The sequence below is a fragment of the Ascaphus truei genome, chromosome 5 (assembly GCF_040206685.1).
Source record: "Ascaphus truei isolate aAscTru1 chromosome 5, aAscTru1.hap1, whole genome shotgun sequence".
In the NCBI taxonomy this organism is placed as follows: Eukaryota; Metazoa; Chordata; class Amphibia; order Anura; family Ascaphidae; genus Ascaphus; species Ascaphus truei.
Window position 1 is genome coordinate 154,821,190 of NC_134487.1, and position 17,172 is coordinate 154,838,361.

Sequence of the window (17,172 nt, forward strand, 5' to 3'; positions counted from 1 at the left end):
CATCATAAGAGACTCTACATATATTGGTAGTTATTTGCGCTAATAACCACAAATGGAGGGATGCTGCAATCTGAAACAATCCAAAACCTTATGTGTAGTCGTAGGACTAAACAGTCCACAGAGCTCAATCAAGATCACTAAGATGACAAGGCGTTGGGCATCTTTTCTTAGTGATTTTCCCCCCCCCCTCCATTTAACAAATAAATAAAATGGAGAGCTAGACGATTTGCGATACCCAGGTTAACAGTGGATGGGAAAAAAATGAATTCAGTGTTTGGCAACTCCCAGTCCCATTCTCAACCTTATGGCAAGAAAACAACCATCCTGGAGAAAATGTAGGTGGAATGTGAAACCCAATTCATAACTACACTGTGTAAGCTACCTCAGAATTCTTTGCAACTGCCAGAGAAGCTGGGGCCAGGCCACTAAAGATTGAATTACATTTCCTTCTATATATCGTGGGACTATCAGAATAGCTTCCGTCTGTGTTACAAAGCAATTCTATATTTGGGCTTTTCAACAACCAGGACTCTCAGCCCCAAAGAGCAGTAAGCTTCACAAGAAGCAGAGTCGTTCAGGATTCCCGGTGCTAGAAATGATGGCTGTTGGGCCAAGTAATCTGGTAGATCAGAGCATCAGACAGCTTCTGTAACACTGCGAATTACGCCTGGTGCTGTTCTCAATGTCTGTTTAAGCATCAAGTATGCGAGATCTGAAATTTAAGGCATGACCAGCTTTCATTACCAAAATCAGAGCTTTTTTGGCCACGTGGTTGTGCTCTGGAAGTTGAACAGTTCCTGGTATTATACTTAGCAATTACAATATTTGGGCATAGTGACAAAGGCACATGGAGCTACAGTAAGGGACATTCAACCTCCTTGCTTAGTGTCACACGTGCCCCACAGTGATGGTTTTCATCTTCCCCGTCAAGTACATACCACTAAATTCAAACGTCAACACAAGTTGCAACCCAGCATGTTTATTTCAGACAAGATCTGCTGCAGGTGTTCAGAGTTTTGGTTATAATAATCATAAAAAAAATACAAAGATGAATTGTCTATGGGCTGTGAGGCTTTAATTGGACCAACATAATTATGTATAAATGTTGCACATGAGTTTTTCAAATGGATTAAAATAATCAGGTACAACATCTTTACACAACTTTTATGCGCTTAGCATAGAATCCAGTTCTCTCCGGGGACCAATATGGTTACCAGAAATCTATACCACAAGAACAAATGACTTCATTCTTGTCCCATGTTTAAAATAACATGATGGATTGACAAATAATCTGCATGGCATGGGTTCATGGGAATACATCTGTACCCTTCAAGTGACAATCATTTTACCCATCAGTAATATTAACCCCCCCCCCCCCAGCTCCAAAGCAATGCATTCAATTGCTCCCCTAAGGAGCAAAAGAATAGGGGTAGTAATCCATATGGTTCGTACATATCCAAAAGCACCAACTAAGGTGGATGGTTCTTAACTTGTGATTAACACATTCCCTTCAAAATATTATTCAACGTTATATATGCCATTCGGTAGCTCTAGTGGAAATTCTTTGCTTTGTTATGCTAAATAACAAAATCAATCGTTACCATGGATGATTTAATTTGTTCCTGTTTGCTTCATGGACAAGCAGTGTCCAGCACATGGTTGGTAAAAACAAACAAAACCACACATGATTTTATGGTGGAAAATGTAATACTTCAATGGGAAAAAGCAGAGAGCTGTTTTAAACTCCTAGAGGACAATGAACTCACATGCTACTATCAGAAGACAGCCAGTGCTGGGTTTTAATACTCCATGTCTCGCTAACCCCATCGAGCAACCAGGCTGCCATGCAAGAGGCTGAGCTTACTGCTGTATACCAGCCGGCAATGGAGTGGAAGTGCAGCATGGGATAGAGATGCAAATAGACTTCAGCATCTATAAAAAAAAAAAATTAAAAAAAAAAGCAAAGAACACGGGAGTGTTGCTTTTATTCTGGCAAGAGCTTTTAAAAAGCATTTTCACCCATATTTAGGACCTTGAATACTACGAAATAAAACTACAGATCTGTTGTAACTGCAGACAAAAGCCTATTGGTTAATGTGCAAGTTACAGCCATCACTAATCAAGTGTAGCAACAAGGACTTACTCTAAAGCAACAAACAGAAAGGACATTATCAAACACAAAATGTCAAAGGGTGTAGTAGAAAAGAAAAAGATGCAGGAAACAAAATAGAGGGGAGACTAGGAAACTACTAGAAATTTGCAGTCACTTTTTTTTCTTAACTGTATTCTGAACCATATGAAGGAAACAACTTAAAGCTTTATTATACTGTTTGATAATATAAACAGATAATGGAATTTAATCAATGTCCATTTCGGGAAGCTTCTTTTCCGCTTCAGAACCGGCGGCAGCTGCTGTGTCTGGGTTCTGTTCAGTGGGCTGAGGCCCCTGGTTCTTTGTACTATCGTCTACTGGTCCGTTCTGCTCATTCGGCTGCTGCTCCTCTTTTGGGGGCTCAACCTTGGGTTTCGGTTTAGTGACTATTGGGTTGCATGTGCTTGCCAACTCCTTAAATTAGAGAAAGGGAAAAAAGATTAGTGGATGAGATGAAGGTTATTACAGACATTTGATTAGAAAAAACAAGAAAACCAACAAGTCCAACATCTGCTCATCGGGGTAATGCTAAATTGTAACAAATACTATTGTTTTCTCTATAGTGCTGTCCATGTACACACAGCTAGAAATAGACTAAGCAGGGACTTATTCTGCCTGCAAAGTTCTACTTTTTGTGCCACAGACATGAAGATAAAAGTATTAAACAAAAAAAAGAACGCAGAGAAGAAAACGAAAAGTAAAGTCACATTTATATAAAAAGCACACTTAAGGCTTAAGATTAAAAAAAAAAAAACACAAATATAGTCCTCCACTTCTCAACAATCACAGAGGAATATGATCCTGTAAAAACGGGACCACTCTAACCCAAAAGAATCCCAGATCTAAGTATAGGATTAAGTTCTCTCAGCAGATGATATATGCAAGGAATTTGGGCTTATGGTCGGTATCCTCTACGCGTTTCACGCATTGATAGCGCTTCATCGGGGGCTGGTCTAAAGTCGAGGCGGAGTTTAAATACCAGAGAGCTAATGCTTTTTTGCCAATCAGGACACATCAGGATATTACTAGCAAGCCCACCAATCAGCGCATTGCCAAAAACATACAATGCGAAAGCGAATACAAAAAGCTACATAAACATATGGTTATATACAGATCCATAATAAAAACAGCAACAAATAAACCCATACAAATCCATGAACATGATACACAAACCATATACCCAATGCTATGTGATAATATATAAATATATTAATGAATTAAATGAAAAATATAATTAATAAAAAGAACCATCCATAATAAAGGATGTAAACCTACTAAAAATTATATATGTGTTTCGACGAGCATTCAAAACACAGGATCTGGATGTCATGAAGTTGTGGATGGGGCAATTGCTATTTCAAAGAGGGAACCCGTTCTATCAATTCGTTCAAACCTCCAGGTGCCTTACTGCCGAGGGTATAAATCCCAAATTGTTGCTTTTGTAGGAGAACGTTGACTCCGTCTCCTCTTCTTAGATCCCTCGGAACAATTTAAATTCCTCTAAAATGCAGTCCATCAGTTTTATCCTCATGGTAAGTTAAAAAATACTGCGCATGGTTGTGTATCTTTTTACCTCTATCCTGATGAATTTGGGCATTTTTTATACCATTAACATGCTCTTCAATCCCTGTTTTGAGCGGTCAAATTGTCTTAATGTACCATATGCACACAACCATAGCCTCTCTGACCTTCAACACATACTTCAGTCTGACTTTTTGAGACTCGAAAACTGGATTTCCCAAAACAAACTGTTTTTAAACACTGACAAGACTGTAACAATGGTATTTGGGACCAAGACTAAATTTGTAAAGCTTCCAGTGACTGAGCTCCTGATTAGAACCAACGCTAAAACCACCCTAACACCTGTCACTAGTTTTAAATACCTGGGCTTATGGTTTGACTCCCACTTAACATTCGGGATGCACATTGATACCCTGACAACCAAGACCTATGCCAAACTAGGGGTACTTTACAGGAACAAATCCTCCCCAAGTCTCCTGGTCAGAAAGCGTATTGCACAGCAGATGCTAATGCCAATTATTGACTATGGAGACATAGTATATGGCTCGGCTCCTCAAACCCACCTTCGCAAACTTGACACCCTCTACAATTCAATTTGTCGTTTTGTTCTCCAATGCAACTACAACACACATCACTGCGAAATGCTCAAAGAACTAGATTGGTCATCACTAGAGTCTAGGCGCAAAGTTCACCTTTCCTGTCTCACCCTCAAATACTTTCTGGGCAAGCTACCCAGCTACCTGAACAAGCTCCTCACCCCTACCACATGCAGTACCTATCACCTGAGATCAGACTCCAAAAGACTATTCATGGTCCCAAGACTCAACAAAGTATCCGGACGTTCCTCCTTCTCCTTCCGTGCACCCCAAAACTGGAACAACCTACCAGAGACTCTCATATCCACCACCAGCTTAAGTTCTTTCAAATCTAAGGCTGTCTCACACTTTAATCTGGTCTGTAATTGTTTCATACGCTCATAATATATATTTTCTTTAACTGTGCATGCAATGTCTTGTATATAATGTATACCTTTTCATTTATGTAACTGAATTTGTAACCATGTATTATTTTGTTTTACTCTGTGCCCAGGACATACTTGAAAACGAGAGGTAACTCTCAATGTATTACTTCCTGGTAAAATATTTTATAAATAAATAAATAATATGTGTACAATCTAATATACACAAACGTTGTTAGAATTAATGAATTGTTTAATAGTGTTTTTTGCCAGTTTTTGCATCATATGCTTTTATCACGCGTCATGTGTTTACACAATGCATTTTCCATAGGCTTGAGAAAAGCCAGAAAGATTAAAAACATTTTGGCTCCCAGTGCATTGAAAAAGTTCACTCCAAATGCACCATTAAATGGGAATTTTCTATCGAAACCATTGGGTAGTTACATATATGGAAAATGCGTTGTGTGATAAAAGCATATGTGATGCAAAAAGCTGGCAAAATACACAATATTAAACAATTCATTCATTGTCTTACGTTTGTGTATATTAGATTGTCCACCTATCGTACGTACATTGGTAAGAATTTGACTGCTCAAAACAGGGATTGGAGAGCATGTTAATGGTATCAAAAATGCCCCAATACATCTGGATATAGGTAAAAAGATACACAACCATGCGCAGCATTTTTTGACTTAACATGAGTAAAACTGATGGACTGCATTTTAGAGGAATTGAAATTGTTCAGAGGGATGTAAGAAGGAGAGACAGAGCCAACAGTCTCCTACAAAAAGGAACAATTTGGGATTTATACCCTCGGCAGTAAGGCACCTGGAGGTTTGAACGAATTGATAGAACTGGTTCCCTTCTTAAAATAGCAATTGCCCCATCCACAACTTCATGACATCCAGATCCTGTGTTTTGAATGCTCGTTTTGCATTTTCATTGCTGGCTATGTTTATATGGAGTAGCTTTGAGGCCATTTTTTATTATGTTATTTCATTATTTAAAACACATACATACACAAACACAAAAAATAAATAGATGTGGCTAACGAAATGCTTTTATTTGTGCGAGCTTTCGAGATTCACTGATCTCTTCTTCCGGCGATGTAACAATGAATGAAGCAAGCAAAGGGTATACTTAAAAACAGTGTCTCTTGGAATGTTAGGTGTGCTTGTCCCTCCCCCGTGTGTGGATGTGATTTATGGCTAGAAGTGTTAAATGGTTCCTGAAACTTAGTGATGTAAGAGTGAGAGTGTGTGTATCTGTGTGAATATAAATGAATGGAGAGCCCACCGTGTATACAGTGCTATACAAAAGGTGTGTGTGGAGTGGGAGTTAATATAAATGGTGCGGATAGGTGTGGAGACACTGTTTTTAAGTATACCCTTTGCTTGCTTCATTCATTGTAACTTCGCCGGAAGAAGAGATCAGTGTATCTCGAAAGCTCGCACAAATAAAAGCATTTTGTTTGCCACAGAACAGTATCATCTATTTATTTTTTGATTATTAAAGCTCGGCTAACACGGTACAGACAGACACTTTTTAGTAGGTTTACATCCTTTATTATGGATGGTACTTTATTATATGCTCTTGTTATTCATTATTATATATTTAATTTAATTCATTAATATATTTATTTATATATTATCACATTACATTAGGTATATGTTGTGTATCATGTTCATGGATTGGTATGTACTTATTTGTTGCCGTTTGTATTATGGATCTGCATATACCCATATGTTTATGTAGCTTTTTGTATTAGCTTTCGCATTGTATGTTTTCATAATGCGCCGATGGGTTGGCTTAATAGTAATACCCTGATTGGCAAGAAGGCATTAGCTCTCTGGTATTTAATCCCCGCCTCACGACTCTTTAGACCACCCCCTGATGAAGCGCTATCAATGCGCAAAATGCGCAGAGGTGACGTCATTACGCAGCACATGACTGAGATCTGAAAGCTGCCGTTTGCCACTATCACGATCCCACGAGGATACCGACCATAAGATAAGCTCCTTGCATATATCATATATGCATATATATATAATCTGCTGAGAGAACTTAATCCTATACTTGGATCTGGGATTCTTTTGGGTTCGAGTGGTCCTGTTTTTACAGGATCATATTCCTCTGTGGTTGTTGAGAAGCGGAGGACTATACATTTGTGTGATTTTTTTTTATTATTGATTTTTAATGTTATAAGCATTAAAGCTGCAGTTCAGTTTTTTTTATTTTATTTATTTTTTTACTTCAATAGTTTCATGTGTGCAATCTCTAATTACCTAAAGAACTGTATAGCTGCAGGTCAATTCGTTCTCCATGTATTGATCGGCGAAATTTGGTGACATTAGTGAAGGGATATGTTTTTCTTCTGCTTCTTTCTCTCAGTGGAAGCTCATGAATATTCATGAGCACTCCTGCACGGACATGTGCTAGAGGGAGGGCAGGGCTGACAAAGGGGTGTGCCGGGGCTTGTGACAGGACATGAAGGGGCAGTGCCTTAGCAAATGCTTGTTAAAATAGAATACAAGAAAATTGGTCTTTCCAAGTTGGTTTTTTTTAAAAACAGAAAATGCTAAAAGTATTTTTTTCTTACTACAGAACTGATTAAAAAAACCACACGTGCAGGATATTGACTGATCTGCAGCTTTAAGTGTGCTTTTTATATAAATGTGATTTTACTAGTTTTCATTTTGTCTTGTTTTCTTCTTTGCGCCCCTTTTTTGTTTTATATGTTTCCAAGTGACTCTGCTGATCACGGGAGAATGGGGAGCTGCAGGGAGAACAATTATTCAAAGGATACCAAAAACTTTTGGGACAGCGCGCCTCGTATTTCTCTTTTCTACATTAGGAAGATAAAGTGTCTTCCCAAAGTCACGAAGGACAATGGGATTTGGGACAACCTGCTACTTGAGCCATTTATTTAGAAATAGGCATTTGTAAAGACAAACTCCCCATCTCCCCCCCACAAAGTAACTTTTGACAATTATGTCTCACACGGTCAATATTGGTGCCACATGGACAATCACATTAAGAAATGAATGCATTCACTGGGGCTTACACATCTGCAGCATAAAGTCCTTCAATTTTGAAAGAGTCTGCTTGTGTAATACATAATACAACCGACATATGGATCTTTAAAAAAAGAACAAAATGTTACAAGTCAGATGTTGATAACGTACCTTTATTTTAGCTTGGATGTCCTTGGTTTTCACTATTGGATCTACAGCAAGGCTCTGCTTCGACTGTAAATTCATTTTGTTGTTCATCCATTCCATTGCATCATTTATGTTCTTTTCCACTTTTTCCACATCAGCAGCATCCAAATGATCATATGCCTCCTCCTGGGGGAAAGAATAGTGAAATTAAGCAATGTCTGAAACAGTAAGGCACCTTTTAAACTGCTTAACGGCCGAAAGATTCTAACCATCTGCTACAAAGCAGCAAACCGATTCTCTCCAAAAGCAAAGCAGCGGTTTATAAATCTGGGAAAGAAAAGTTGAAAATAAAGTGTTGATACCTAGCAACTTTGAGCAAGTTTCTTTACCTTCATGTGCCCCCGCTTAAAAAAATTGGAACACATTGTTCTTAAACCAATGCACACACAGTGCTCTTAAGCTGTTCACCAATATCTATATCATATTGTGTGGATAAATCTTTTTCCTTGAAAAATGTTTTATATACAAAAAAGAGCACCTATCAATTTCAGCTCCTGGGACCCCCTGCTTCCAGAGATCCTTATCTCTGTAGTAGGTGCTGGTAGCCGCACGGGGGTCACATAATGGCAGCTGTTCAAAGCTCCCACGCCCTGTGGGCCAATAGGAAGCTGACACCTCATCAGGTTTGGCTTTCTATTGGCCCACGTGACCCAATAGCTTTAAACTTTAGAGTCCAGCTAGCTGAGCTGAAGCAGCTACCAGCACCTACTACAAAGTGAAGTAACTCCAGAAGCAGGGAGTCCCCAGAGCTGAAATGAACACGGTTCAGTTACAGAGACCATCTGCTTCAATCCTGGGTAAGAAAATGTTTAATAAAATAAAGAACTTGGATTGCTCCTTTCATACATTAAGCAGTTGCTTGCCTTTAAAGCAATGTAATTATCTAAGCCGTTGATTGATCCATTCTCCTGTGATCGATCAGCAAAGCTCATGCTTCCCAGGGCACCAAATATGGCCGTTTATTTCAAAAGAGGAAGTGCTGTTGCTACCTAAATAGTTTCTGTAGCAACCCAAGCAAGCTTAATGCATTAGAAAGGGCATAACGTGTGTGTGTGTTTATATAAAGATAATTCAGTAAGCATTATTTAATACTACACTGATTAAAAATAGGATTTTGAAGGCAATGATGCTTTAAGCTACAGATCAGGACATGTTGGAGAGGGTGTGCACCCTGCCAGGAGCAAATTGAGATCACAGAAGCCAAACATTGCACAGCTGCCTCTGGGAAAACCGAATAGTAGCAATTCATTTCAGAACAGTAGAGGATTGTGAGGCGATGGCAAATGAGTAAATTAACATTACTAAAGATGCCCTTTTGTAATGACCTCATGTGAGGTTTTACACAGCAGCAGCAAGGAATGGTCAGGAGTTTGTTATTGAATGAAATAGAAAAAATGAATCTCAACACTTTCAATTGTATTTCCAGAGTCAAAAACATGCATTTAAATGTCTGTATCCTGAAATCTGAGTGTCTCAACCCTTTTAATTTTAGAATTTATTTTGTACAACTCTAATATAAAAAAGGAAGAATTGGGGGACATGTGACAGGTGAAACCTAGCAATAGGCAGAGTGGATCTGTGGTAGCTACTAACAGGTTTCCATTTGTGTACTTACTTTTTTTTCTTTTCTTACTATTCTTTATGCATGGGATTTTCTGCCTTAATTAGGGTCATTTTTAATACTATACTTGCAGTCCTTTTGCTCTTGCCCTTACTAGGAGCATATATACCAACTGTGGAGTCTTAAAGACTCATAGGTATCCCTTTACAGCTACCGTTTTATATGTATTTACTGTATGTGATGTGTATTTGCAACATGTATGTTGATTTATCATTACCATTTGATATATTCTAAGATTGTAGTAGCCATGTGACTTGTACTTTGAATGAATACACAAAAAAAAAGTATCTTACCTTATTTTTGAATGCAAGAACAACTTTCATGTAAAGTTGAATTTGTTTCCCCAGTTCTTCAAATGATTTTGGTCTTTCCTCACATTCCTGATACCGTATCTGAATGGGCTGACCCAAACTCTACAAGCAAAGGAAGACAACTCAATGTAGGTGCAAGTTTGAGATCTGGGCAGATTTTAAGATCTTGTGCGCAACAGTGAAAATTTGCTGGAGACAATCAGGAGCCTAAGGCTGCGCTTATAGTGCCTGGCGACGGCGCTCCGAAACAAATACATTGACTGTAGCAAGCGCTTATAGTAAGGGTGACCAAAAATTTTGAAGCCGGGTCTATTTGATTTTTTAAGAGAAAGTCGCCACGTGTGTGTCTAAACCAGAGACCGCGGCCTGCCCCCTTTTGTGACGTCACTGGCCTTGTTGCCAGCGACGCGCTTAAAATCAAATTATAGTTTTTGCTAGTGGCGACGGGTGACGTCATCGGTTGCGTCGCCTGCACTATAAGCGTGGCCCAAGTAATGTTCATGTGTGAACATTTCAAGAATTATTAGGTTAAATGTAGCTGTCAATCAGTAGTCCCTAGGAGTGAACTGCTGTTCAACTAGAAGCACTGCTCTTTTGTCTTACCTTCAGGTCGGTGAATTTATCTATATAAACTTGTTTCGGTTGATCTTCACCATCTTCATACAACCAGTTCTCTGTGTCTTCCAATTTGAGAGTGAAGCTATTACGATCCTGAAAATGGAAGACCACCATACAGTATAACATCTACTGCTACGGGAGAATGCGAAACAATTTTATGACAAACACCTATTATTTTATTAATAACGGTCTGCTACCTCAGAGTATAAAAACAGGGTATCCGAAATATATTTCTGAAGATCTGTGGCCAGAAGCTAAATGGCAGCTTACCCATATGGGCAGTGACAAAGTGCACTAGGCTTCTTTTGATCTGCAACATTTTTCATAACACACAAAGCATTATGCACTAGACCGAGTCTTCAGCCTTGGAACAAAACACTTTCACAAATTAGCTACTTGTTTGAATGACCTACAGATCAGTTCGCTCTTCAATTAGCGGCCGGTGGGTCAAATGCAGGCCACAAAGGGCCTTGATGTGGTCCATGTTCTGTATATGCCTATGCTAATTTTATACTAGTTGGTTAAATAGCTGAACACAATTGCAGACACTGCAACTCACTTGTAAGTTTAGGTAATGTAACTATATATTGTACGGATGTTAGGACCTAATGTATTTAAACATTTTACAAGCATATGTCCAAGTGTACTGAAAATTACATTACAATAAGATTAGGGTGTTCCTACTCCTGTTTACCAATTTGGCCCCTTTGGAGAATTCCATTAAAGAGCCATGCTATAGATGGCAGACGTGTTACAAAAATGGTGAATATAGTGCATATTGAATGCATGTTCGTTAAGGCATGAAACACATTCTCTGGACAAAACAATTGTTAAACTGTGCCGAGGCAGAAATGGATATCTATACTGTATTTCTGTGTGTGCATATGTTATATTCTTTAATCATCTTAGTAAAATGTCAGGTCTGTTTTGTGCAGGATAATGTAGATTAAATGAAGTTTTGCCACTAATTACATACTTTGAAAGATATTGTATTGTTAATCTCTTGTTATACTTCCTTCGCAGCAGAGGGGATGAATATTTTGAGTACAGTATTAGTCACACTTACATCTTCATTGACAAACTTCTCATAGATGCCGCAAAGTTTGTCCCTCATCTCATACACATACTCTTCAACTGTGTTCTTAGCATCAATTCGCTCCTTCTCAAGTTTATCCTGCATAACCATCTTGCCCTAAGGAAAAGAGATGCAATGTTTGACTATGTATACATTTGAAAAGGAATAGGGGGTGTCAAAACAAAGCACGTAAACATAATAAATTTTTTTTAAAATGCTAACAGAAAAGCAGCGCTACTTTTAAGTACTAAAAAGATGACACGCAACATGGTTTAACAATTGGGTCTAAAGGCCAATTATTTGTATTGTGCAACCCGATATTAATCAAAAATATTCTTCACCAGTAGAGCAACCAGACATTGCAGTTCTCAAATTAATCAAGTCTGTTTAAAACCCCCACACACCCCACACAGTCTGGCGGTAGCCACTGCCAGCTTCACATTGCAAAGTCAGTAACCATCCTCACACAGACCTGTCCGAGTAGGGTTACTGGCTGTGCACTTCTTTGACCCAGGCTGCACTGAAAACCTGTGTAATGCGGCAGCCATAAGCTTATAGGGGTCCCTGCTAAAATGGAAAAGCAAAGAGTGACAGAGCACATTTGCATGTTATTACCCAGAATCCCTGGCTGAGGTGGAAGCATTGTATGCCAAGAGGTAAAGGGGAATGGCAAGGTTGTGGACTTCTCAGATGTGAATGTGCTCACAAGTGGTCTTTTTATTTCTTTTAGACATTTTAGCAAAAAAGCTATTGCGTGATCTACAGATCAGGTAAACCCCTTGAAGGCAAATGGAGAAAGAAATCTGAGCAAGATTACAATATTTAGCATGAGCAGCCAAGGAACCATCAATGGTTCTGTATTTAAAACAAACTGTTCTGCATCTCCCACTCCATAAGGAATTATTATAATGTCACATCAACATTAATATAACAATTATGAAGGTAACAAAATGGTCTGCCAAAAAGCGTGTGGAGAATGTCAACGCTAACAATGAAATATAAAAGTAGGATGATGGCTTCATGATGTAGGCTTTAAACGTTGTACAAAAGATATGTGATTTAGAAGTCACACTGAGGGTCAGTCATTTTCACAAAATTATCACAACAGCAATTGCAAGCCCTTGAACTGTGTTTTTTTTTTTTAATGGAACAAAATAGGGGATCCCACTCCTTTCCTTTGATGTGATAGCAGGAATACACAGGGCTCACACAGCAAACACGAAGACTTAAAATAAACTTAAGTGCAGGGCTTTACTTTTTTCAGAGAATAAGTTTATGATTGATGCCCTGTTTTGTATTTTAATTTCTCTATAGTATGTCTTAACGGACTTAATAGCGGTAACTGTGTATACAGTGCTTTAGATAAAGATATACAAACACGATTCAGGAGAGGTAAAGAAGCCATAGGGTGATTGAGAGGTTTGCAAGTCATTTTGCGTGTGTTCATGTAGGTCTGCTTCCTACACTATATAAAATAAAACCTTCAGCTCATTTTCATGTCAGAAAAAGATAATGAAAATCAAAGAATACAATTACAGTAAATTGAGCACTACATATAAACGCAGATTCATGCAGCAATTACTTTGTGACTTGTACACAATTCATGGTATACGTACCTCATTCTCAATAAATAGATTTAGCGTGTCTCTCCCTATCTGCCATGGGGGGTAATGCTCAATGGGCAGGTCCACTGTGGTGGTCTTCACTTTGGCTTTCTTGGCTTGTGGAGGCTGATCTGTTTTCTTATCCTTTGTTCCAGTTTGCGATGTCTACAGGGTGAAATAAATTATCCTTTATACTACAGCCTTTCAAAATAATGACAGCCCTCCCAAGGTATGCTAGGTTTTTGTTTTTTTTAATAAACAAAAAGGCAAAGAAACAAGAATCTGACATCTATGAGACCAAAACATCACAACAAGACTGTCAGATTCTCCCCCCCCCCCCCCATATAATCAAATGGAACACAATGACAGTGGTTAAAAATGTGTCGAAAGCTCTGTACCAATCACGTTACAGTCAAGACAGAGCATGCAAGTACAACCACATCTTACACAGGCTCCTTAAGATCGTACAGTCCTGGGAAACCGGTATATGTTCACAGTATGGCTAGGATCCATCATGCCACGGTGCCGGCTATCGCAACCCGATGCAGCGGTACTTACATTTGACTTGAATGGCAATTGCTGTCAGATTGGGCTAAAATGCCACCACGTGGCTTCATGAATCCCTAGTGTATGGATTAATCAAATCTAATAAAAAAAATATTTAAAAAAAAAAGTTTTAGTAACGCACCTCCATTTCATCAGGATTAGTCTTGTTTTCAGATTGCGTTTGCTGGTTTTCTTCTGCTTTAGCGTCTTCTTGATCAACTTGCATTTTCTGCCAATAGAAATTTGGGTCAGATGTGAAAGCACAGATTTTGTGACTTAATAGCTATCAAGTGCCAAAGGTAAGAAAAAGCAGACAACGATATTATACACTAGAGCAGTGGTGGCAAACTCCAGTCCTCAAGCGCCAACAACAGTTCAAGTTTCAGGATATCTCTGTCAGCACAGGTGGCTCAATCAGTAGTCATGACTGACCCACTGGTGGTGAAGCAGGTATATGCTGAAAACCCGACATGTTGGTGGCACTGGAGGACAGAGTTTGCCACCCCTGCACTAGAGAAACTGCATCATGCTGCCCTGACTGACCCTTTCAAAGTCAGATGGAACTACAACACATTGCAGATTAACCCATTCTTGGAAACACAATCAACACTAGGTTTACTCCCAATACATCTGCACTGCCCAAGCAGTATAGAAATAGCACCAATCAAGAAGGTGGGATATCCACTACCTCCTCCTCCTTTGCCGTCTGGTCCGTTTCCATGGGCTCCTCGCTTTCATCAGTTTTATGAATCTCGACAAGAGACGCACTGGAGACGCTGAAAATTCCGTGGATGTTCACGCGTACTTTCACTTTCACCTTGGAGCTGGAGCCATCAGCCTGAGAGACCACCTTCTGAACATGAAACTGACCTAACAACCAAGAAACAAAAAACAGAATGTGATGAAATTGGACACACGCAAAGCTGCCTCGCTAGGCATCTGTTCCTCTCTTTGTATCAAAACAAAACGGAGACGTGATGCCCGCTCGACCTTGAACTCTCAGTGGAAGTTGAGGTCAGTGGACTAGGGAAAACTTAAGGAAAAGAAAAACACTGTCAAAGAGGTGAATCAGGAATGAGGATGTATAGGGTAATTGGTTGCCCTAGGGCTGGGAAGCAGACTATCCCCAGTGAGTAATGAATAGATAAATGGACAAATATAAAAATTAATATTTAATAGTAATGCGAATAAAATAAATTGAGGACGGCTCCCCTGAGTAGTTCCGTGGATTAATCATATCAGTATATACGTATTCCTTTCTGTAATTTAATCAAAGACAAAGTCTAAATATGACTGCTGATGGGCATCTATGATTATATAACACATTTGACGTCAATTTGAGTAATGTGAAAAGGACGTGGCCATGGGATAGAGTGGTCGTAGAAATAACCCTATATGTGGTGCCCACGGTACCAGGATAGGGGTGGGTGGGTGCAACTTATCACAGAGAACCACTAAAAAAACATAGCGTCCTGTAAATGCCACATAATAGCGGTCTGCTAGCGTACTCAAGATACTTGCAAACGTAAAGTCAGGTGCGCTGTAGTGTGGCCTCGGTGTATCAGTACCGGCTCCTCCCAAAGGAGCAAGTGTTGCACAATGCCTGGCGTCATGCAACGCCTAACCTATGCGACTATTTAGAGCAAGATATGCTAGCGGACCACTACGTATAGAGTAATTTCTCTGACCACCCTATCCCACGGCCATGTCCTTTTCACAGTCATTGTCTTCAAATGTGTTCTATCATAGATGCCCATTAGCAGTCAGACTTTTTTTTCTGTGATTTGATCATAGACGGAATACTTACATACTGATATAATTGATCCACAGAACTTCTCCTGTGTACTGTGTCCTCAATTTATTTTATTTGAATTACTTAAATATTTATTTTATATTTGTCAATTTATCTATTCATTACTCACTGGGTCTGCTTCCCAGCTCCAAGGCAAATAATTACCCTATACATCCTCATTCATGATATTTTAACTCGGCCTATTATTGACCAATTTACATTTGTAATTTGGGCAACTGAGTGAACGTAATCTGGGGCCATCCTGCCCATTTCTCCAGAATAGGAAACACCCCTTTGACAAAGGTTTTCTTTGCCCCTCATTGTAACCTCATTCAAGCTGCAGATCAAGCAATATCCGACATGTTTTAATTAATAAATCAGTTCTGTACTATGAAAAAATAGAAATAGCATTTTTTTTAAACAACTCTGAATTACATTTTTAATGTATTACAATGTAACAAGCATTTTTTGTTTCTATGGCAACCATTTACAAAGTCACATCTCCTTACTCTTCTGAAACAGGCTCCTGGCACACACCTTTTTGAACTCGGCACTCTCTCCAGCAGTGCACCAATTGTATCTAGTGACTGCCTGGTCAACTTGACCAATTACTTATTGTGTGGATTGTGTTGTTGCACATATTACATGCATAAAAAAAAATTAAAATAAACGGCAGCTTGAAATGCTGTTTAATACAGAAAGGCACACTGTTTGGGTCAAACATATTGGAGTTTTGACCTAAAATTACAATTTCAGCATACACATGGCATTGTACAGCCCTGGTGACACGACACCCCCAGAAAAGAGCACAAAGTTTTGAATAAAACAAAGACCTCATTTATTGTATGCTGAGAAACTAGTCAGGCATGTCATGAATATGATAACTACCAATAAAAATTACAAAAAAAGAAAGATCCCAGACATTGCCAAAGTAGTAATCTTTATAATCTAGCAATTCTACCAATCGTGGAAAATACTGGCTATTAAGTAGCATGCAAAACCTATTATTGGACAAATACCAGAAGTCTTCATAAATATTATCATGGTGTACAAAGCTATAACAACGTCACAGGTCTCTTCCATCAACCCCTGCCTCTAGCTGGGTGCTTTGCTACATACAAGAAAATGTGCATCATTAGGATCTCATACTATTAGTGCTCTTTCATTCTATCCAAGACTAGGCTCAAGCCTAAAGCCCCACTACAATCCCTGACTGATATCACCCAGTTGCTTGGCTCAATTTACTCCCTGAATGAGAAGAGTGAGCTGCTGCTAGTTCTTGGGGGATTTCAACTACAATTGGGTCGACCCTAAAAAAACAAGAAAATCCAGACAACTCAATTCACTTAAAGCTGCAGTTCAGTTTTTTTATTTATTTATTTTTTTACTTCAGTAGTTTCATGTGGGCAATCTCTAATTACCTAAAGAACTGTATAGCTGCAGGTCAATTCGTTCTCCATGTATTGATCGGCAAAATTTGGTGACATAATTAGTGAAGGGATCTGTTTCTCTTCTGCTTCTTTCTCTCAGTGGAAGCTCATGAATATTCATGAGCACTCCTGCACTGACATGTGCTAGAGGGAGGGCAGGGCTGACAAAGGGGTGTGCCAGGGCTTGTGACAGGACATGAAGGGGCAGTGCCTTAGCAAATGGCTGTTAAAATAGAATACAAGAAAATTGGTCTTTCAAAGTTGTTTTTTTAAAAACAGAAAATGCTAAAAGTATTTTTTCTTACTACAGAACTGATTTATTA

The 17,172-nt window shown here is 39.0% G+C and overlaps 1 protein-coding gene across 1 annotated transcript in view; it reads right to left on the bottom strand.

The window, feature by feature from the left end:
• Positions 1 to 959: 959 nt before the first annotated feature.
• The window catches only part of HSPA4 (heat shock protein family A (Hsp70) member 4), a 44,832-nt gene continuing 28,619 nt past the window's right edge, over positions 960 to 17,172 (bottom strand). The window contains exons 12-19 of the mRNA XM_075601086.1: positions 14,316 to 14,497; positions 13,770 to 13,856; positions 13,094 to 13,246; positions 11,469 to 11,594; positions 10,388 to 10,495; positions 9,767 to 9,886; positions 7,817 to 7,978; positions 960 to 2,566 (exon numbers count right to left, since the gene is read on the bottom strand). Coding sequence (XP_075457201.1) covers positions 2,357 to 2,566; positions 7,817 to 7,978; positions 9,767 to 9,886; positions 10,388 to 10,495; positions 11,469 to 11,594; positions 13,094 to 13,246; positions 13,770 to 13,856; positions 14,316 to 14,497 — 1,148 coding nt within the window. The 3' untranslated portion in view covers positions 960 to 2,356. The remainder of the gene's footprint in view (positions 2,567 to 7,816; positions 7,979 to 9,766; positions 9,887 to 10,387; positions 10,496 to 11,468; positions 11,595 to 13,093; positions 13,247 to 13,769; positions 13,857 to 14,315; positions 14,498 to 17,172) is intronic.